This window comes from Dermacentor variabilis, chromosome 1 (assembly GCF_050947875.1).
Source record: "Dermacentor variabilis isolate Ectoservices chromosome 1, ASM5094787v1, whole genome shotgun sequence".
In the NCBI taxonomy this organism is placed as follows: domain Eukaryota; kingdom Metazoa; phylum Arthropoda; class Arachnida; order Ixodida; family Ixodidae; genus Dermacentor; species Dermacentor variabilis.
Genome location: NC_134568.1, coordinates 118,150,166 through 118,175,073, shown reverse-complemented (window position 1 = coordinate 118,175,073; position 24,908 = coordinate 118,150,166). Strand labels below are relative to the sequence as shown.

Here is a 24,908-nt window from a genome sequence, read left to right as displayed (position 1 = left end):
CAAGGAGAACAATAGGTTTCGTGGTGAAAAGCGCAGTGTACCTGTAGCGCCTGTGGTAAAGATGGCAATCAATAAGGGCATGTATGCTAGGCCGGTATAACGCAAATTATTCCAATCTGCTTTTATATCAAATCGGCCATCCCTCCCGTGATAGGTCAGAATGGCACAGGCTCTGCCCATATGGTTGTGGCACCCACCCATATGGGTTGCACCCGAACCGTTTTGACCCACCAGGCTGGGGTTAATGGCTGATTTGGAATAAAAACAGATTGGAATAGTTTTACGTTATAGGGCCCCTGGATCAGTGTTCATGAATCAAACTATAGCCTTTCAAAAAATTAACCACCACATCTTTTAAACTTGAATTTATCGAAATAACATGTCCTGCTTTAATACAAAATTGCTTAAAAGTTGGAACACAAATAGTAAGAATTAGCAGTGTTCTTTCTAAATCAATGATAAAAAACATAAGCCTACCACAGGGATCCATACTTGGCCCACACTTGTTTTTAATATATTGTTACACACGAGGTGTTTAACACAGAACCAGATGAATCTGGTTGATAGGCGCGGTTCTTGAAGAGCGGTCTCACGGCAGCTTGGCCAACATCATTTTCTTCTTTCTTCTCGTTGTCTGCGCGGCAGGCGTGGTTCATGACAGCTTGTAACAATATGTTAATGACCTACCTAATTACCTGCTTTCTTCTAACTACATTCTTTGTGCAGACACAACTATCTTTAACTCTGACAACTGTGCAAGAAACCTAGTTTCAAAACTTAATACTGACTTAAACAACGAGTTAAAGTGGTGCAATATTAACCAGCTCGATATAAGCTCATCTAAAACTAAATTTTATTCACGCCCCACCAACGCTCATTCGCATTCATTCCTCCGCTCTAAGACCCTGGTAATAATCTTATTGCCCACAGTGCTTCCTGTAACTATTTGGGTGTAGAACTTTTTTTTTTCTCATTTATTTACCCTAAAAGCCCAGCTTGGGCATAACATGGGGGGAGGGAGAATAACAATTGATATACAAAGGTATAAGGCAATGTGCATGTAAGTCAAATATCCTTATATGAAGTCGTACATGCTCTGCAACCTTTACATCTCTTCTCATTCGACAACATCAGACGTCAATAATTCTTGTATACATTATACAAACTGATTATAACCTTAAATTTTAACACATAACCAGCATTAGGCAGAAGGCAACCTACGGAATAAGGACAGTTCTAAAAGCTCGGTATGTATTTAACCATAAAATGCTACTTTCTTTATACTACTCATTTATCCATTCGCATATAAACTATTGCATTGCATGCGGGGCAATATGTACACTACCAATTTGCAATCATTACAAGTATTACAAAACCAGGCTGTTAAAGTAAGTACTTTTAGTACTAACCATTTCAATGCCAAACAGTTGTTACGTAACTATAGCATTCTTACTGTAGACAAACTTATAATTAACTTTAATCTTTGTACGTATTTATACCGACAACTAGATAACGCTCACTACAAAAGTCTGGTACCTCTATCTTGTCTAACGAAGACTAATCTTACGCGATTTGCATTAAAACAATTATTTTATTCTTCCCAAGGTACGCACCAATTATGGTAAGCAGAGTATCCATTTTTCGTTTGTTTCCTTCTGGAACAGACTACCTCCTACTATAAAGTCATGTAAATCATTTAAATTTAAACGAGAACTAAAAGACCATATTTTATCAACTACAACCACTTATGTTTTTTTTTCCTTTTCTCCCTTCCAAATGTACACTTTAATACTTACGCTACAGAAATAAGGGTTACCCGCTGTGGTTGCTCACTGGCTATGATGCTGGGCTGCTGAGCACGTGGTTGCGGGATCGAATCCCGGCCACGGAGGCCACATTTCGATGAAGGTGAAATGCAAAAACACCCGTGTACTTAGATTTAGGTGCACGTTAAAGAACCCCAGGTGGTCGAAATTTCCGGAGTCCTCCATTACGGCATGCCTCATAATCAGAAAGTGGTTTTGGCATGTAAAACCCCCATTTTTTTTTTTTTTTTTTTAGAAGTAAGAGTTCAGTTGATTATGTCTCATTATCCATTTACTTTCTAATGGCGTTTCTGCTTCTGTGATTAGTCAAATGTAATAATAATTATACTTTTTTACTAGCATGTCTGTAGCTGATTTGTATTAGTACTGCTAAACCTAAACCAATACTATGTTTGCTATTTCTTTATTTTTACATTATTTGTTGCAACTGTTTATATATATATATATACTTATATGCTGTACAGGAGGTCCAATTACAGTCTCTGACCTCGGGACCTCCTCCTGTATAACATTTTCTTGTAATGTATCTTGTCTATTAATAATAAAAACCTCATTCATTCAGTACCAACACATGTCTATGCCACGAGCGCATGCAGTTGCATGACGATTTATTGGCCTCCGCTTTGAAACGGGGCGGGGACAAATCCCTCACCTAGCCTGCTTGAGTTACTAGAGTACGTTACCAACACTTTTCCTGCTAGCATTCTTGCATAAATCTATTTAATCTTCTCTATCAACCTTGTACCCCTGCCTATGTCTAATGGATCCAGTCGTGTAAATCTCTTCCCTGCTTTTTTTTTTTTCCACCAATACTCAATGTCTCACTTATCTCAGCTGCTAACCCATCGATACTTCCGTCTACTTTAAATCCAAGCACTTCTGGAAATTGTATGTTACTGGTCTAGCTGGGTGCTCCTCACATTCCATTAGGATGTGCTCAGTGGTCTCCGGATTTTTGCTGCATAATACATATGCCTTACCTAACTGTGAGTAATTTGACCGGTATGTTTTTGTCCTTAGGCAACCAGCTCGAGCCTCAAGTGGCAAGGCACATCCCTTTGTGTTATTGTACAGATTTTCTCTCTTATTTTCTTTTTTCTCATTCATGTAAATCTCCATGGCATTTTTCGTTTCCATTCTTTGCATCCAATTCGCTGTCTCTGTTTCTCTCACTTTTTTTTCTGATTACTCCTGGCTGTCTATCTACACTTTCAAGTACCCTGTACTCCTCTTCCAACTTTTTTGACCTCTTCCTCCATTCTGTGTCCACGATTTTTAGGTACGAGTCTTTCTTCAGAACTAATTTTGCTCTGCACTTCTCAGACTTCAAATGAGGCCCAACCCATGTCCCTTTGCACTACTTCATTTGTGGTTGTGCTGTGGGCTCTCACACAGTTAAATTTTTCACCCTTTGGGGGTTATCTTCTCCCACAACAATAATCGTCCTCTGCCTTGATTGCATTTCTTTTCTTAAGAGCTCAGCGCCGCTACTTTCCTGTCAAGAATGCTGTGTCATGCTGATAATGCACAAGCCATTCGCGACTTGGAAGTTCCGGGCTAGCAGCGTTAAAGGGACTGACAACTGGCCAGAATGTGTTGCGAGACGATGATGGAAAATAAATGACCATGATTTATAGTGAAATATTTGAGCACATTGATCGTGGTTTAGGTAGGAATTATAATTTTAAACTGGCAAAGAAAGTCTCAAAAACCAGTAAGTGGTGAGACCTGGCAGTGGAATCTTGGTTCTTTGGATGTATTCTATGAGATTACTGTACATAAGTAGACTTATTAAATACAGCATAGCTATTGCTTAAAATTGTAGTTGGTATATTATTCGACACTCGCACATTATTTTATGCTTTGGAAATCAAAAACGCATGTGTGGCTATAGCAACACACTGAACTCTGCATCACGTGTAAAGGCATAGTTTCGTTTTCGATACGAGTGGTTTCATTTTTCCTGGTTAATTACCACAGCAGTTGGACAGGAAATCACGAAAACACGTAGCTATTATTGCAGAAATAAATTCAACAATTTGGAAAACATGAATCACAGGAACATCGACTTGATAAGCATATTTACACTTTGTTACAGCTCGTCCACGCTTATCTGCCTCCCAGCCACAGCGACCCCATTTCAATAGGGGCAAAATGCAAAGAGTGCTCATGTACTGAGATTCAGGTCTCCCACTAATGCCGACGTATAATTGCTATCATGCTCACATATCACCATTTTCAGTATGTTTCCAGTGAACGACTACATCCTCACTGCAGATAGAAAAATTCCGATAAAAAATGTTCCACAGTGTTTTCCACGTTGGCACTTCAGGATTAGACACTGGCCGGTAAACTATCCAGTGCACTAAAAAAAAAAAAAAAAAAAAAATGGGTACCTTGAAGGTTGGTTGTCGGTCCCTTAAAACAAAGAAAATGCGGGCAAGACAGATGACGATTATTGTTGTGGGACAAGGTAAGCCCCATAGGGTGGAAATTTTTTTTTAAGACTGCAGAGCCAACTGGCCCACCGATTACACGAGTGTTTTCGCATTTCGCCCCCATCAAATAATGAATTAAACAATTTCTGCAAATTTTCTTTGCTCCATTACAGGGTTAACTTTCTACCCCGACAATATATCCGATTTTATGCACCTTAGGGATAGGCAACACCACCGCGTAGCGGCTGGGAGAAGGCATCACCGCAGCGACCACGCGAGCGTGCGCCTTCGGTACATTGGTCAGTACATTCTAGGCACTTTAGCCAGAATAAAACTATTCCAATCTGTTTTTATTCCAAACCAGCTCTCCGTGATAGGTCAAACCCAAACCATTTTGGCCTATCACGGAGGTCTAATGGCCGATCTGTACAGAACATACTCTGTACAGTACAGTTTCCTAGGATACTCTATGGTATAGAAGACTATTCCGAATCCGCCATTAGCCCTCTGTGATAGGTCAAAATGGCGTGGGCTTACGTTATCCTGGTAGGCGTCGCAGCGCTCGGCCGGAAATGTTTTTCTATTGTTTTCTTTGGCTGGGACACTAATACCAGTTACAAGTTTCACTGGCCAGAAACTATTATTATCATCATTAATGTGTCCTTGTTCGACGCTCTGCCTCATTCTCATGCAAAGCGCCCAGCTCGGCGGCACGCGCCTGCTGCCGTTTGCCGCTTACATGTGCCCTCCTGGAACAGTACCTGTAAAAAATCCAATCTATCGTCGCAACGAAAAAATCGGCCCGTGACTTATACACCACCAGTCAGAACCTTGCCTTTCCATTCTAGCGCTGCTCTCGACGGCAGCTGATGCCATGCAAATGTTCTGCACGCGCTCGCGTGGTCCGAAAGCTTCTGCTGCCTAGGTAACTATAGAACGCAAGACAACGTGGTACCGCGAGCCTGAGCTCTTCCAAAGGACACCAACGAGGAGCTCCACTATGACTATCACGGAAACAAAATATTATGAACACTTACTGCTTCTCTTGCTGAGAAACACCTTCATAGCTCCGGTCGAGTTGCGTATGGCACACATAACGTCAGACATGCTGATGAGGAAGTCTTCGAACGTGCTGTAGCCGAAGGATGCATAGTTGATGTGGCTGCCAAATCTCTTGGCGTAGCAATCCTGAAGCTGGCGCACGTTGATTCCATTCGTCATGTGGTCGGCCAGGAGCAAGCGCAAGTTGTTTTTCACCTGATCCAGAGTGTCATAGTATCTGGGGCTCGGCGGGAGACGCCGCGGTGGTGAAGTGAACAGCGTAGTTTGGGCAGGTTGAAACAGACTCGGTCTTTTGTACGCCGGCGGTGAGCGTGAAGACCTGTAATGCGAATCCCTTTGACCTTTGACCAGCCTCTGGACATGCTCGACCTCTTCCGTCACCGTCGCTTTTACGTAAAAGTCACTGCCCACTTGTGACAACTGTACAGTGTCCGGGATGCTACGAAGAAAGCTTAATGGTTCTTCAAAGCCAAACTTTGCGTGTGGCAGTTCTTGGCCCTCGCTATCCTTAAAAGCAAACAAGAAGCTTCTCACCGTCACCGGTCGCTTATCTGCAATAAGCAGAGCGCGGATGATTGCCTTTGTTGTGTCCAGTTCATCTTCTCGTTCAGACATGCTGGCCACACTACAGGACGCCAAGACCGCGCATCTAACGTCCAGATCAGTGGTGCCTGCCTATAAAAAACACTACTAGGCAGAAAATGAAGTCCAGAAGGAACAGGCAAAATAACGTCCTTGCTCCCACACGTTCCACTTTCGAATGTCACTGAATGGTCCGTGCCGCACGTGCCAACACGGTAGCACCACCTGGACCATCATCGACGATGACGTTCCATTATTCCCGATTTTCTTCTTCTTTTATCCAAGCGCTGCGCTTGGAATGGCTGTGTTTTGGGGAAGTGGTCAGCGCGAACTATTTTATGGGCACGATAAATAAAACAGTGCTACAAAAAACTGAAAAATTAGAAGGTGTCAGTGAAAAACGCGCGAGCACTTCGCGCTTTGAAAACCCGTGACAGCTTGACAGCAACACAGCGACTTACGGGGCACTGTTTCGGTTTCAAACGCAATTGACAGAGGCGCCGAATGCGGACATGTGCTTCGCAGACAGTTTTAGCCGTAGCTACCGTAGCGTGACTGGTAGTAGTGTCGCATAAAACTACACTCTAACGAAGGCCTTAATCACTCCGTCGACTGGGTCGTAGCATTGGCGGGCAATATTCAAAAGTAATTACAATCAATCATCTTAATTTACCGAATATCTACAAATTAGTTAGGCCGTGTCTGCTGTGCCCGGGGCACAGCAGACGAAAGGTGCCCGAAATGTCTACGTTCACCCACACATGACGTCACGTCTGCTATAACCCATGATGTCACATCCGCTTATTTCCATGGCGTCTGTCTTAGCCGGCTGCGCTGCGAAGCGGTTCGTATTCCGTGCCCACTTAGAGCGTGAGTAATTCATCTTTCCACGCTATATGCGTGTAATAAAGAATTGGGGCTGTGAACTGTTTGATGCGTTACCATTAGGTACCTTGTGCGCATATTTTGCCTCATGGCCGCGTCAAATTGCAGCCGGCATGTGGAATGGGCCGTGGCATGTTATATGGAGCTGCTCATGTGAGTGGTATTGCCTCCGTCAGGATCGTCAGTGCGTGCACAGAACAATTCAGTAGTCTGATTCAGGGGAAGGTGCGCGTAAGAAAACACTGGCATGACGAGCTGTTCCGTCAGATCGCGTTACATCGCGCTCACGTATATGAAAACTGCCAAGGAAAGCAGTTGCCCTGATGAAGGCACGCTCCCCTGTCGAAACATTTGCACCAGCCTGTTCGACCACCGTTATCACCGCAACATATTTGTGTGTTGCGGTGAAGCATGCCGATATTGGGAAAGATTTACGTGAATCTGGAATGTATAGTTTCTGTCAGCGACGAACCTAATGTTCTACTCTCAACAAAGCAGATTTTCGCGGCAGGATGCATGATGGCTTGAGAACTTTTGTTGGCTAAAGCCATACATGCCAGGTTAGCTCTTGTCACAATAATACGCTTTACCGCAATACACAAGAGGCCTCGCTGCAGGACACGCCCGCCGTAGTTAGCCAAAACCTTACGTGACCGTTCACTGCAAAACACCTCCTGTATTGCGGTGGATCGTAATAAAGCACATTTGTCAGTTTAGAATGTAAAGACCCTTGCCCTTCGCTTTTGTAATATTATGACTCAGTTTAATGAGAACATGTATTCACTGCTAAAAACATCCACATTAAAGTAGAGATATGAACACTGATGGCAGCCTGTGTGATGTTTTATCCCTTTACTTTTTTGTATACCTGTCACGCTGCCATTATTAAATTTTCCTGTACTTTGTAAGGTGCTGACGTACATAACATTACATCACAAGGAGCCACTGTGTAATTAGTGTTCAAGGACCAGTGTGATGGCTTTTCTCAAGAAAGGTTTGGGTTATGTTGTGAAAATTTTTTTTAGAGAGGTAGCTTTCTGAGAAGAAATCAGATGTCAGGAAATAGACCTCAGTGGCACAGTAATCTTGGCTGCCTTTTGCTCAAACGTGCCCTAGACATAATTGAGTAATTTGCACTTGCAACTGGACAGCAGCCTTAGCTTGGGAGACCAGTGATATGGCATATTTTATCAAACTACGTGACACATAGCATTACCAGTCCGAATGGAGACCTGTTTAAATGTTTGTCACTTTTAACACCTAGATTTTCGACCATGAATTCAGAAAAATCTGCAGCACATTTAGAACCTAGATTTTAAATGCTGTATAAGTTGGCTTCTTGTTCACTGCAGCTGTGCTCGGCTTCTGTCCAAACGGGAGAGCACTTCTGCACAGCTTATTAGGGAACAGTCTTATTTACATACCTTCTTTTTATTTATCTCGCCTACAATAACAATCAAATGTTTATAGCACATGAATGTGCTATGCATGAATCTTAACTTACAATGCCATGTTCAACAGCACAGTGCATGTAGCTTGTGTTGGTTCATTCAAGCTAAGCATTGCTACAGCCTTTAACTGTAGGTATCATGGTATGAGAGCAGAGAAATGGATATGCAAAGACAGTTGGGCACATTGAGACAACATCTTTGTTGTGTGTGAAAAGGTGACAGATACACAATATGGGGAGAACGCATGCACTTTCATATTTTCTCACGCACAAAAAAAGCCGGAGGAATAAGGTTTCTTCACTGTGGCATAGAAACTATATGTTTGCTCTCAAAGGTAATTCTGATTCATTGGATATGTTCCTGTGCTGTGTTTATTTTCTTGAGTGTGCTTTAGTTTTTGCACGTTAATGTTTCAAACTCGTTTTTATTTCCACAGACTGAACCTCCCACGTCTTGGTTTGACTTCCTGGTACAGGATACTTGCACTTAGCATGGAGTGATGAAGCAGAGCAGTGTACTTTTATTAAATGTGAAGATTTTAGCAGTATAACAGCCGTTCATTAAAAAAACGTGTGCTGAAAATAAAGTGTTCTTACCCACATTCCTCATTGTCTATTTATTTATTTATTAATACTGTCAACCCTCATAGAGGGTCATAACAGAGACGACAATACAATTACATAAATCAAATATGGACAATGTCAATGTACATAAAGTTGCTTAACACTTGTCAATTCACAGTGAATAAGATGTTCACTTGAATGCTGTTCAGCACACTTCTGACATTTGTCAAAATACGTACAATGAATATCAAGTCGCACATATCACTTGGCACTTCAAAACTAATTCGAAAACTCCCATAAATATGCTTCAGCAGCATCTTCAAAGTCGGTGACATCTTTTAGGCTAACAATAGCGTTTGCCAATTGGTTCCACATTTCTATCGCATCCAGGAAAAATGAGTATCTATATGTATCACTGTTGGTACAGTCCGGCTTTATGACGTAGTCGTGGTTAGTTCGCGGGTATCTTTTGCCTGGAGCATGTAGATATTTGAGCTTATCAATCTAAAGTTGATCCTGCATTATTTGATAAAGCACCTTCAGCCTATATTTTTTCCTACGTACCTCAAGAAGATAGAAGTTGCAACGCTGTAACATAAGTGTGACCGATTCCTTCCTTCGGTATGTCGAACAAATAAAACGTGCTGCCAGACTCTGTATCCTTTTTAACTTCCTCTTGAGCGTCACTTGATGGGGACTCCAAACAACGGCTGAATATTCTAGTATCATCTTAATGAAGGCAGTGTATGCAATAAGTTTTACATTACGCGATGCATGTTCCATTTTTTTTTCTCAGAAAATATAACTTTTGATAGGCAGTCATGGAGACGTTATATATATGTTGGTTCCATGTCAATTTTGCTCGTATTCGTGTATTCTCATCAGCAAAACCACTTATATGGGGAACTGATCATGATAAGTGCTCATGAGCATTTTAAAGAACAGCCTTGAACCCTACTCATGCACTGGTGAAATGTATAGATGCAGTGAAATTTAAACGGAAGGCAAAATAGCAAACATGATGCAGTATTTGTCAGACAATTATGTCAGCAATTCTTGCATAAAACAATTTACTTAGAGCATACTAGCACTACAAAGTGCCCATCTTTCTTGTTAGGCATACATTACCACAAGCTCTTTAAATGTGGTCACAAGAGAGATGCTGGCTTTAATAAGGAACTATAGAGGTTAAAGGCAGCCATGAAAATGTATTAAGAAATAATGCAATGCATAGCATTTACTCAGTTCAGAGAGCTTCCAAAGTTGCCATAAGGCCTTGATAGCTGTGGATGAGGGAACAGTTGTAGTCCAATTGGAGTATGAGAAATGAACATTAAGATTGAAACAAGTAACAACTCGTAATGCAATTAAAAAATCTTGCTATAACTTTCAAAAGACAGTGAAATGAAATTAGTGTGACAATATTCTTTTCCTTTTACTTCATTTAGGTTCAACATACTTATTTTAGTAACACAAAAAAGCTGAGGCGTGAAGCACATAAGAAAGATGCTAGTCTGTTTTTATATTCTGCCTTCTCTAAATTCAAAGTTCAGTAAAGTTAACCTAAAAAGCTACGGTGAAGCCATTGCTTCAGCCTGTATGGTGCATAACAGCAGCAATCGCCAGCCTAACTGCTTGGGTTTACAGTGCCTTATTTTTATTGTATACCTTCTAAGTGCTGAGCTATTGGAAGATTGATTAAGGTGACCAACATGCTGAACCAGTAGTTTACTGAGTAAGATACATGGAGAAGGGTGGAAAGATAGGACAGAGCACAGGGGATGTATTCTGTGTCCACCTAGTGGAAATGTCCATTTCATCCGCTGCTGAAGTTCTGATTGGCTGGGCTGGGGTATGCATGAGAAGGAGACATGCTCCCCCAGCTAATTCAGAAGAAGAGGATATGGAAATGTCCACAAGATGAATACTTACAAAGCTATTTAATAAAGTACTTCTGTAACCAACATGCCTGCTATGCCATCCTTGCTTTCAATGTGTGTCTTAGTAAAAGTGTGAAAGAACCAGGTTTGTGCATGAAAAGTCTTCCTGAAGGTGTGGGCCTTGAAGCCCGTAGTGGTAATCACAGGAAGCGGGGGTGGATCCAGAGTAGCACCAAAGAACAAGCCTTCATCGAAACAAATATGGAGGGAAGTGACTGCATGCTCAAACTTGTCAGCTCACAAGTTTGCCAAGACCAAGTGATGTCAGAAGTTGATGAAGCCTACATGGTTAATGTACAACCGCTTAGGCCAAAATTATTTAGATACTTTTTATGAGGACTACGTATTTACTGGAAATCTCAAAATAATTATGTTAGTGCAGAATACCTTCCACTAGTTGTGACGTCCTTGAAAGAATGAAAATGTTTGAGTTGTACTTGTGTGGTGCATGAAGTTACTTAAAAAAAAAAAAAACTCAGCAATGGAAACAAAATGCAAAGAGTAGCATTCGAAATAAATTGCCACCTCTTTAGGGCTAGATGAATTCAAATAATAATAATAATAAGCAAATGAAGATCGGGCATACAAGATAGATGCTTCGGCTCCCACTTGAAAGCCTTGTTCGCAAAGATTGTGAACAAAGCTCCAGTTGAACCAGTTCTTATTTTTCATTTTTATGGTTAGCATCTAATTTTAAACTACTTACCGTGCCTCTTTTGACCGAACCAGACAGGCTGCCGTCAAACTCTTCACTACTTCAATGCAAATAATTGGAGGTTGGCAAATACATTTTTCTAATAGGAATAGTAGGTAACGAATAGTCAAACACTGATGCATACAGTTACAGCAGGCATATTTATCTTGGAATTAAGCACCATGTTTATATTGTCTAGTAAAAAAAGGACAGCTATCAAGGAAGATTAGGATTATTTTTAAGCAAAAGCAATTATACCTCATATACTTGAAGCAGATGTAGTGCTTCTCAAGAATCAGGTCCAAACTGCACACACTAAAACATTAAGCTGGGATATTCAAAAAGACAAGTACATGTTTTGCTCGCCAAGTGACTTTTAATGTGCTCAATTATGTAAAGTGTGCTATTATATGATTAATGTAATTTGCTAATGTAAAGAAGGAACAAGCCAAGATCTCTTGCTTCATATATATGCACTGAATCAAGAAAGTAATTAAGGAAGAAGAACACCAGAAATAAACACAAATATTTGTGTGCTTTCTGGCATAAAATAATTCTCATGTAAGCCACATAACATGCTTTCCAAAGCATCCCCTACCTTAACTTACAGCTGCATCACATGAAGGCACTTTCTAAGAACACACATGCTTCATGATCATTCACTGTGTTGGTGACTCCCACTGAAGTAGACTGAGAACATATCTGGGCATTACATTCAATAGCTGATGTAAAGTGAAAAGACTGCTGCTTGTAGGTATGAATGAACCAAGTGAATAAGAAATATAAGTTCTCAAACTTCTAGCAGTAAGTGTGGCAGCACTTAAGAAGAACATGTTGCAACTAAAAATTGCAACACATGATGAAATAACTGAAATAGCTAGGGAGAGTTTAATAGACCAATAAACAGGAAACTGCAAATTCCCAACATTTCTGAATACTTTTCTTCACATGTACTCACCTCATAAGTATGACTTCCCTTAATGCTCGAACCTCTGCCTTAATTTCATAATTCCCCATTCTCGCTGCTTCGCTCATGCTGATTGACATCTAGCACAAAGGTTGGAAAAAGTAGCTGAGCATGTGCATGTGTTGTGAGGCAAGCTGCCCACATCTGGTAGCCGCATGCCAATTTCTCAGAGTAGATGAAAGGGAAGCCTTGAGGGTAAACCATAGAGAAGACGGATACCTTGGTTCAATGATAACTGAAAACACCAACATGGAAAATTTGGACAGCCCACAGAATCAGCAGAATTGACATAGTTTGGAAAAACTGAAAAGATGCATTATGATATTTATGTTACACAGGTTCCAGTCAAGTTGAAGATTTTCACTGTCTAATAAACTTATAAGACAATACATGACCAGCAATACTGTATGGAACCTAAACAATTTTAATAAAGTCACATAGCAGTCAGGATGGAGAAGTGACTGAATTGAGGATGCTAAAATGGATGAGGTGGAGGCAGATTGTGAAGACAGGTCTTAAAAAATTAACATTCAACACACACTTAAGTTGGCAAAGATTGGACTCAATGTTCAAGAAGTAATTGACTAAGATAATTGATTGGTATACATACATGAGAGAGCAGCAACAATACAGCAGAGATAACTGTCATGCAAGAGGAAAGGACGTCAGTCTAAAAATTAACATTTGATCAGAAGAATGGTTATGCATGGGCTCAGGCTCATGTACAATTCTGTATGGTACACATTATGTCAGAGCTGCATCGTATAAGCCGGCGCCCAGTCCATATCAACACCCCCCCCCCCCCCCCCACTGGGCTTAGCTGCTGCACATGCCCAGTGGGGCAATGTCTCCACTAATGTCTCTCCGGAGTGCCATCACTAGTTAAAAACCTAACATCAGTACCCTAGCAAAAAAAACTGATAGAAATTTCTATAGTCTCTTAGGAATATGTATAGGTTGTACGGGTCCTTCTAAGAGTGATATATATTCCCACCTGACCCATAGAACTCTTTACCAGACTGGCAGGCAGCAGATAGACCTCACTGTGCTGCCTACAAGACCAAATAGCATGATGTACGTATCAGTCTTTTAAACCCAGATAGAGATCATCATACGACATACAGAAATCTGATTGAGGCACTGATAAAGCATGTTAGAAATAGCACACATGCCGGTGCCCACACGCCTGAAGAGACATTTTTAAAATGAACTGAATATACAATCCTGAATGCATTGCCTGCCACGTGAACAGATTAACAAACACAGTTGGGATATTGGAGTATCAAATAAAAATGAAGTGTGTAAACTGTGCAATTATCAAAACTTTTTACAGCTTGTATGCAGATATATTATCCTAAACATGTTTCAACATAAATTAAAGCACACGTTTTCAAAGCACAGCAGCGTTACTTAGCCTGTGAAACTACATTGGGGAAGTTGCATGAGAAAAGTATCAGTCCATCTTTGTATAGCAGGTGTGCTCCAGTTCTTTTCATACAAAATTACATTTACAAATTTTGCGAGACGGATGTGCAACATTTAATGCATATCCAAAACAGAATTACTGTCATCATCATCATCATCATCATTATATTTATGTCCACTGCAGGACGAAAGCCTCTCCTTGCAATCTCTAATTACCTCTGTCCTGCGCCAACCGATTCCAACTAGCACCCGCAAATTTTCTAATTTTGGCGCACCACCTAGTCTTCTGCCATCCTCTACTGCACTTCCCTTCTCTTGGTACCCATTCTGTCACCCTAATGGTCCAACGGTTATCTAATCTGCGCATTACATGACCTGCCCAGCGCCATGTTTTTCTCTTAATGTCTATTAGAATATTATCTATACCCATTTGCTCTCTTGTCCAAACTGCTCTCTTTCTGTCTCTTAAAGTTATACTTAGCATTCTTCGTTCCATCCCTCTTTGCACGGCCCTTAACTTGTTCTCAAGCTTCTTTGTCAGTCTCCAAGTCTCAGCGCCATATGTCAGCACCCATAACATGCACTTATTGTATACTTTCCTTTTCAATGATAATGGTAAGCTCCCAGTCAGGTGCTCACAATGTCTGCCGTATGCGATCCAGCCCATTTTTATTCTTCTGTGAATTTCCTTCTCATGGTCAGGGTTTCCTGTGATTAGTTGACCTGGGTAGACGTACACCTTCACAGACTCTAGAGGCTGACTAGCGATCTTGAACTCTTGTTCCTTTGCCCGGTTATTTATCATTATCTTTGTCTTCTGCATATTAATCTTCAGCCCCACTTTTACACTCTCCCTGTTAAGGTCCTCAATCATTTGTTGTAACTCGTCCGCAGTGTTGCTGAATAGAACAATGTCATCGGCAAACCGAATGTTGCTGAGGTGTTTGCCGTCGATCCCTACTCCTAAACCTTCCCAGTTTAATAGCTTGAATACGTTCCAAGCACGCAGTGAATAGCACTGCAGAGATTGTGTCTACTTCTCAGACTCCTTTCTTCATAGGTATCTTCCTACTCTTGTAATAAAGTTTATTTACAAAAGCAAAACAAAGCACTTTCAAGACTATGGATACTAACTGTAGCTCTAACATGTCCGGCTGAGTTTGTGAATGCCATAAGTTAGACACTACCAACGTGATTTCATTAAAGCTACTTTCTGGGCTAGTTTGTGCATACTTGATTTGAAAATTATAACAACGCTAGTGCATCCATCCACAAAGGAACAAGGACAAGACACAAACAACATGACTACAAACATGACTAGGGTTTATTTTACACTCCACTATCTAAAGAATAAGCAAGCAACTTTAGCCACATTTAAACAAACACATAAGAGGAAGAACACAGACTGAAGTACCAACTTCACCGTGCCCATTTGTGCTCAAAGATGCTGTATAGAACACCAGGTCTAATTGGCATATGCTTTTATAATATTACAACTTCATATGAAGCTATTTTCTCAAGACTATGCATTTTTGCATTCACCCCAAAAGTGTTGTGATATGTGACAGAACACAAGTGAGCTTATGCAAAAAGAACAAACTGGCATGGCACACTGACAGGAAGCAAGAAAACAGGACAAGTATTGCTATTGGTACAAGATCTACAGCAATGTATCAGAACATGACAATACAGCAATATTATTTAAGCAAAAGTGAGTACAGATCTGAGAACTTATTCAAGTAAGAACATGGATTTACCATTTTTAAAACCACATAATCATGAACAAAAACAGCTAAACATCAGTGCACATATTGCAAAATCAGAAGACACAATTCTTCACTGGGTGCTAGTTCAACCACCGCATGTCGAAATGTGTAAAAGTAGTTTAACCTGTGTAGCCTTCAGCATGCGAAAGCAAAGAAGACTATCAGAACAGGCTTCATATATAGTGTTTGGAGTCTTTGATTCAAACCGTAATACACTGTTAAAATAAAATTTCAGAGTTTGCTTGTTTCATTCAGAAAAAAGATAGTGTCTTAGTCATGCTGCCGCAGTTAACGGATAAACTTGCACCAGCCACATTGAGTCAAAGGAGTAAATAAAGTGAGGCAGACAGATGCATGGTGTGAAAATGATGCTGTTGTATCAAGTAGCATAACTGCTCACTTAACATTCAGCTGCTTTCCATGCCTCTGCATACAGACTGAGAAGCTTTACCTCTTCACCATCTGCTAGTGAAGCACTATTTGTTCACTGTGATCACCCACTCAAGGCATTCACGTGGTTAAGTAGGGCCCTTCGCTACATGCAAGGACACCGACCCGAAACTGTGCATAAGTCCTGTAAAATATTGTCATTTTTTGGCTACTGCAGCTGTTCATCAGCAGCTGCATCACTACTGCCAACATGCAGACCATGCAATTCCCCAAGCACTTAATCAACAAGAGTACAATAATGAAGAGTGGCAAATTGGGCTAGCTGGTTCATTAGGAAAACAAGAAGCTAACACAAGAAAAAATAAACACTCTAGAATTTTGATGGCTCTGGCTTGGTTAATATATTCAAACATCAAAAAGCTGATTATTACAGAATGCCATAAAGTGTGGTGCACTGTTACCAACTGTTTTTTTTTTAAGCTATAACCTGTTATTACCAGACATTCATGTACCATGGCTGAAGACATACTGTTCATCGTTGCCATGTCTTGAGCATGGGAATTAGTCTCTTTCATAAAGGTTTCGTATTGTTCATTCAAAAATATTGTTGTCTATTTCTATAAACACATAAGGACGCATAACTTCGCTGGGTGTTAAGTAAACTAGTGGCTCCTCTCTTCTGACACAGACTGAAAGGTGCTTTGCATGGAAAATTTCAACAGGAAATAGTTTCTTGCATTTCAGAATTATACAAGAATTCGCTCCAGTAAGAATTCTACAAATGAGAGAAAACGCACCTGAGAAGCTGACAAATGCACTGTTTTTAGTCTTTATAGTTCAAGTGTACTGGAGAGAGTGGAATGTTTGTTGGTTGATGACCATTCGCTAATATTCAGTGACACTTGTTGAGTCACAGCCACGGTTGTGGACTACAGCCTGTTTTTCACTTTCATCCAAGTTCAGGCATAGCTTTCCAGTGCCTAACAAAACTGTCTGCTGACCAGCTCTCCTCTCCTGTACACCAAAAAAACTCACTGCTTCTGGTGAAAGATTTAAACTAGCTTTAGCTGCCTGTAACTTTCGAGCAAGTACATAACATTCCAATATTTATAAAGGAACATCATTAGCTCGGCTGACCAATTTCACAAGAAGTTCATTTCCGCCTTCAAATACAAATGAAGAATACGACCAATGAGGTCCTAGTTTAGCTGCACTTTTAGGAAGATGCAGGATTTGGTGTACATTGTATGTCATTGCACCCAATCCAAACAAAGACTGTGCTCTCACAACAAACTCCGAGAGAAGATCAGATGATCTCATTATGGTCATCTGAAGTGACGGTGTCTAGTAGAAGTATATAGACACCCTCCACAAGCAAACTGGAATGTCTGACATACTTATCTGGCAAAAAGCCATGAAGACATGGTAATGAATAATGAAGAACCCACCACTTCCATTCACTAGCTTTCCAGATTGTGAAGTCTAATAATCTTTGTGGTGTACGTGTGAACCAATTCGGAGGCTTGATTGCCAATAACCTCCTGTTTAGAGAGGCAAAATTTGTTGTGAACCAATCTAAATATCTTTTCTCTTTTAAATGTGATCACATTTTTATTCTTTTTAAGCTGTTTGTATGGTGTATATTTGTTCCAACAATCTTTCCTTTCTGAATCCTGGGCTTCATATTTGATTTATATGTATTGTCTTTTCTGATAATATAAATGAATTATTTCTGACTCATTTTTTGGGCAAATGAGGAAGCTTGCTTCTCCTTGAAGCACATTACACCTATACAACACACATAGATACTGATAGACTATAGATCTGGCAAACTAATATGAATACACTATTACACCAATAAAAAGAATACACTAGTAGACTTGTACAAGCAGAATAGCACAGATACGTCCTGAATAGAACTAAAAGTAATTTTATCAGTGTATCAGTTGTATCGTTTCATAATGCAATAGAAAAAAACTGATATAATTTTTATTAGGTTGCCCTATCAGATTTTTTGCTAGTGATCTTTCAGTGTAAATGCATATCAACTTTTTGACTAATGCTAATAACTGAACACATGGCTTTTTTTGCTGCAAGTTTTCTTGGACTCCTGCTTCCCTTAAACTTATACCGTATAATATGCTTGCAAGATCAAAACTGGAGTATGCTTCATCAATCCGGGATACACCGACAAAAAACACAACTCTCATATTTAGTTGAAGTCATACAAAACCAACCTGTACATTTTATTGTAGCTGCTTATTCCCATACCGCAAGCATAACAACAATTAAAACTTGCCTTGATTGGCCAGGCTTGTCAACAAAAAAACTTACCCATTTATTTCACAAATTCTCAATTGAAACATATGTTATTACCTCCTTGTATCTCATTGAGAATGAACTACAACCTCAAGGTACAGGTGCCAACTTACCAAACCAATCTTTACTATTTCTGTAAAAGGCAGCCTCAGAACACACACATGCATACACATATATATCAATGAGCTACAAGGAGGTAATAAAAACATGTTTCAATTGAGAATTTGTGAAATAAATAAGTAAGTTTTCTTGTTGCCTAGCCAATCAAGGCAACTTTTAATTGTTGATATGCTTGCGGTGTGGGAATAAGCAGCTACAATAAAATGTACAGGTTGGTTTTGTATGGCTTCAACTAAATATGAGAGTTGTGTTTTTTGTAGGTATATCCCGGATTGATGAAGCATACTCCAGTTTTGATCTTACAAGCATATTACACAGTATAAGTTTAAGGGAAGCAGGAGTCCCAAGAAAACTTGCAGCACAAAAAGCCATGTGTTCAGTTATTAGCACTACTCAAAAAGTTGATATGCATTTGCATTGAAAGATTATTAGTAATATGAATACCTATGTACAAGGTGCTTAATTAACACAGAGTGTTTAATTTTGTAGGTAAATGTGTTAAAAGGACTAGTCATGATGTAAAAATCTCTTCATTTTACTTTTACCACCCCACCTTACCACCATTTTACCTTTACATAAACACACACACACACACACACACACACACACACACACACACACACACACACACACACACACACACACACACACACACACACACACACACACACACACACACACACACACACACACACACACACACACACACACACACACACACACACACACACACACACACACACACACACACACACACACACACACACACACACACACACACACACACACACACACACACACACACACACACACACACACACACACACACACACACACACACACACACACACACACACACACACACACACACACACACACACACACACACACACACACACACACACACACACACACACACACACACACACACACACACACACACACACACACACACACACACACACACACACACACACACACACACACACACACACACACACACACACACACACACACACACACACACACACACACACACACACACACACACACACACACACACACACACACACACACACACACACACACACACACACACACACACACACACACACACACACACACACACACACACACACACACACACACACACACACACACACACACACACACACACACACACACACACACACACACACACACACACACACACACACACACACACACACACACATACATATATATATACCATGGCACCCATTCCGTAACTTTAATGCTCCATACGATAGAAAATACGATAGAAAATTGGGCAAGTTGTTGAAGCTTCATGGCAGCTACTGCATGACAGATGCCGACAAAAGTAATAGAATGGGACAGGATACAGCACTATCAAATGAAGCTTATCGAAAGAAAACAACCAATATAAAACACACATCACGTGACCAACACCCGGCCCCCTAGCATATGCAGATAAATACCAAAACAGCCTTCACATCACCGAATGCACATGTTTTGATGGCAACACACATGTCACGGCTGATTAATAAATGTAAAAAAACAATTACTAAGGCACAATGCAACTCAGTGGCTTTACTTTAGATCTAACACGGCAACCTCGCTATCTTGCAGCGAGATGGATGGCTGGATAACACATAGTGAGCCTTTCTTTCTAATGTGATAAGCCTCCATTAATTCATGTGAGAGCTTTTCACAGTGTGTGAACAACAGAATAGTACTTTCAAAAACTGGATGACGCCCACTGCTGCAACAATGCACAGAAAGGTGTGATTGCGTGAAAACCCTTAAAAGAACCATGGTACTTCCTCAGTCGAATGTTTAAGCACTTTCCAGTCTGACTAATACATATTTTGTAGGCTGCAAGAAAAGGGAATCGAATAAACAACATTTTGTGTGCAAGAGACAAACTGTGTGCTATATTTCACTTTGCAGTCCTCCCTGCTCAGACACCCGTTGTGAAGAATGTTCTTGTTTATTGCTTCACATATTCCCTTCAGCTTATCTTTAAATGAAAACCCAATCCTCTCCTGGAACTTAGAAGCCACCTTTTTCTGCCTGTGCGACAATTAATAGAGGGGATAATGGCAACTTTGTTCCGCTCTTGCTCCTTAAGCTTCTTCCACACTGGTCGCACCTTAAGTTTCTTAATTAACGTGCTTCAAGATAAAAAAACCACTGAAACTGAATAACCTGCCTCATTAAGCCTTGTCACCAGATTCCTTACACTTTCAAGGATAAGGTGAGGATAGCACTTGGTTGGGGCATCTCTAATTGCGTGAGTGGCAATACTCTACTTAATAAGTTTTGAATGGCTAGACCTATAATCAAGAAGGAGCTTAGAAGTTCTCGACTGATATCCCCAGCATACGTGATCCCACATAAAAGTAAGCCTGACATAAGAAGTTGCAGCACATTTTTTTCTGGAACTTCTAAAGTGAAATTGAAACCTTGCTATTGTTCTCCAAATAGCTTCAGTACTTCGATGACAGCTCTGCGAAAGTTATCATTTGCTCATGAAAAACAAATAATCATCCACGTATCTGAAAATTTTAAGAGCAAGCCCACTCAGGTTTGGATTATTTTCTGGTCAACATAAATTAAAATATTACTGATTAAATAAACTGATTCAACTTCGTGACAACTCAACATTTTATGTCAGCTATATTGGTATAAATTTCATTAAAATTTATGTCAGTGGCTGACACACCCTCCTCCGGCAAAGTGCTTTCCAACATGACAGCACAATGCCCTTTTTTGTCTCCAAGAAACCTCCAAGTTTCTGCCCCCTACGTTAGCTCAGGTAGAAGGCAATGATTCTATGCTTGATTGTACAAAATTATATATATATATATATATATATATATATATATATATATATATATATATATATATATATATATATATATATATATATATATATATATATATATATATATATATATATATATATATATATATATATATATATATATATAACTTTGTATTCACCATCCAGGGCCAGGGAACAAAAGAAGCCAGACACCACTGACCAATTTCTGATTAAAAGAATTAATTTTTGACCTTATACATCTTGTTTTTACTGTACATGTCCCTCACCTCCATCCAGGTTCCCAACATTTATATCTAAAAAGCTTGTCTATCACCACATACAGGGTCTGTCCTGAAAGTAATGTCAGTAAATTTATTGTGATGTGACTGTATGTCAGAGCGGTCTAACTGGTTGAAACTAGTAGTGACGGAATCCAGCTAAGCAGCGGTCCGTCAGTCAGTGTGCTCCGAACATCGGAGAGTGTCGGACGGGCCCGTCCGTGAGAGCTGTTTTTTATTCTTGTGCAAGTGAAAATGCAGTGCTCATTAGAACAAAGATTTGCGATCAAGTTTTGTGTGAAACTTGGCAATACCGCTGCGGAAACTGTTACTATCCACAAGACTGCTTATAAAGAACATGCCCTGTCAGATCGGCAAGTGTTTCGGTGGCACAAGGCCTTTTGGAAGGCCGGGAAGAGGGCGACGACAAGGACTGCGCTGGATGGCCATCCACGACCACTACGACTGACAATGTGACACGAGCGAGGGAACTGTTGAACTCAGACCAACGATTAAGTGTTCATTTAATGGCCAACATGTTAAACGTTTCGAAAACTCAAGCTCATGAAATTGTTACAAACGATATCGGCATGCGGAAGGCGTGCACAAAAATGGTTCCAAAAGTGCTCACTGACAACTAAAAGTCACGTCGCGTTGAAACATGCCAAGAAAATCTCAACATGTGCAAATGTGAGCGAAAATTTTTGGACAACGTCATTACAGAAGATGAGACTTGGGTATTTGAATATGACCTGGAGACCAAAAGGCAATCATCTGAGTGGCACACACACTCGTCCCCTCCCCAGAAGAAAGCCAGGATGAGCGAATCAAAGATCAAGATCATGCTCATTTTTTTTTTTTTTTTGGACATCCACGGACTGGTTCATCATGAGTTTGAAGAACCTGGAACCACTGTGTGAACTCCAAATATTATGTGGATGTCCTCGAAAGACTGAAACGCAGGGTTCAACATATCCGGCCGGACATTGCACACAACTGGAAGTTGCACCACAATAATGTGCTGGCCCACAGTGCCTTCATCGTCACCGACTACCTGGTTAATGCAGTGGGGCCAACGATCCCCCAGCCCTCGTACAGCCCGGGCTTGGCTCCCACCCGACTTTTTTCTGTTTCCATGCCTCAAAACACCCCTGAAAGGCAATCATTTTGGGACAGCGGACGTGATTAAAGCAGCTAGCACCACAGCATTAAAGGCCAATCCGGAGGAGGACTACCACAACGCATTCAAGAGGTGGAAGTCTCGCTGGAGCCGATGTATTGACGCAAAAGGAGAGTATTTTGAAGATTTTAAAACTTTTTGTAACAACAAATTCAATAAATGATTTTTAATCGCCTTACTGACATTACTCTCAGGACAGACCCTGTACATGCACCTTGAAGGTATGTATGTGGAAAGCATTTCAACCTCTGCTTGCTTTTCTGGCATGGAATAAAACAACCTTTTGTCTCTAAACCACATACTTTTAAACTATTCCGTTTGGTTCATTTTTCTAACTTCTGCAGAGTTGCATTCACAACTTTCATAGTTAACTGGCTCAGTTTTCATTCTTGCTTCCTAAAATATGCCCTCCTGTCATGCATAATTTGGAAGGCCTTCTGTTAGCAATGGGTATTGTATTTCAAGACTATCAGTGCAACGTTCCACGAAGGAAACTATTGTTGCAGTAAATTATTGTTCAACTTGATATCATGATACTGCTGCATGGTTGTTATTTAGCTCTGCAAGAAAATGGTCCTGCCATCCTACCAAGAGTGCATTTCATGGGTATTATTCTCTATCTTTTGACATTAGTTTATGAGGCTCACAGATATGTATCTGTGTCAACAATAACACCTGACATCTAATTTTGTGCAACATACACTACATTTAATCACATAAAAGTTGCATGGTTGGTCTCTTGGACCAGTCTGCTCAGTGGTAGGAGGTCGAGATCGCAAATGAGAATGGCTGGCCAAGATCTGTGGTGTATGTCCCGTGTTATGCATCTGACAAGATTTCATGGTGGCAAGAAGACATGTCAGACATGATGTGATCTTTCTAATTATTGTGCACAGAGTTATCAGCATGATAATATCCTTAATGCTATAAAGAGTACCTCCAGCAAGCAGTCTATATGCTTATGCCTTTTTGTTGCTTATGGCAATTAACAAAATCCAACATCCTTTGAAACATGTTCACTTGCTGTCTGATGCACAAAATGAAGAACGCTGTTTTCTCTAAATTTATTAGCAACAAGAAAGCCACTCTGGAAGCAATTATATACATACACAGCAACACACACTAAAACCTACAAATGGGAGAAAAAACACAAACTAAGCTAACAATAAAAGAAACCAGACACCCAACAAGTGTTACATGTTACTCATGTAGGCACATTCAACCTGAGTTAGAGAGATAGATGGTCGACACCCGCACTCCTGTGCATGCATCTGGATATATTAAACCTCAGCTACTCTTTCTGTATCATAACTATCCCCCTTTTTGTGAAATCTGGTGTACAACAGCAAGAACAATGATGGCTTGACAGGTGGTTCACCTTTCAATGAGTTCTATAAGGAGGATGCATCAAGTCTTCCAGCCAATGTACACATTACCACATGAAAGCAGCAGCTTACAAACAGCACAATACCGTACAGCACAAATTATATATTTGCCACGTGTTATTAAACTTACATCATTAAAGTACATTAGAATTGGTGCTAAGGCTGGTGCACAATATATGAATATACTTTAAACAATCATAAATAATGCAGGAGCTTGGAATATGATTGACTATTCTCGGAACTGCTTTGATAATACAAAAGTCAAGGCTTTGTTTTTGGCATCACCCACTCCAAGCATCACCCACTCCAATTCGTTTTCTTTCTTTTTCCAATTGAAGCATTGGCAAGGTTTGTGCCATGCGCTTCGACCGTGATATTTCCTTGTTCGCGCACGGCCATGACCATAATACAAGAAAATCGCCCCAGTAACGCAGTGGTCCCTGCCTACTTTTTCATATACTTTAACGCAATACATTACGTATGCTTCACCGCATAACATGACTGTATCGCGGCAAAGCTGATTTTATGGAACTGACATTATGTAACGGACCTTTTGTCCTTCTGCTGCTCGCATGAGCATAAGCTCGAAAAACCATAAAATAAAGACTTGGCTTGCTGCTGGTTGATTTCTAGCTAACATTTCGAGACGTCTACGTTGTTTACAAAAAATCGGTGAAGTTTCTCGCGCTCGGACGCGCTTCAAAAGGCAGCGTCACCACCTATAATTAAGGCAGTCATAAGCGGCAACGAAATCCACACAAGGTACATCAACTTCCACAAAGTTACTGGGCAACGCCATCAATAACTGGC

The 24,908-nt window shown here is 40.4% G+C and overlaps 1 protein-coding gene and 1 long non-coding RNA gene across 3 annotated transcripts in view; one reads left to right on the top strand and one right to left on the bottom strand.

Moving 5' to 3' along the window:
• Positions 1-6,395, bottom strand: part of LOC142583459 (uncharacterized) — a 197,806-nt gene extending 191,411 nt beyond the window's left edge. The window contains exon 1 of one of the 2 annotated variants that reach the window (XM_075693941.1): positions 5,302-6,395. In XM_075693941.1, coding sequence (XP_075550056.1) covers positions 5,302-5,941 — 640 coding nt within the window. In that variant the 5' untranslated portion in view covers positions 5,942-6,395. The remainder of the gene's footprint in view (positions 1-5,301) is intronic. The other variant, XM_075693949.1, reaches the window with a different exon arrangement.
• Positions 6,396-6,655: 260 nt separating this feature from the next.
• Positions 6,656-8,845, top strand: LOC142583487 (uncharacterized). Its single transcript, XR_012828643.1, has 2 exons — positions 6,656-6,778; positions 8,681-8,845. It is a non-coding gene; the product is annotated as an uncharacterized LOC142583487 (long non-coding RNA).
• The last annotated feature ends 16,063 nt before the right edge of the window (positions 8,846-24,908 follow it).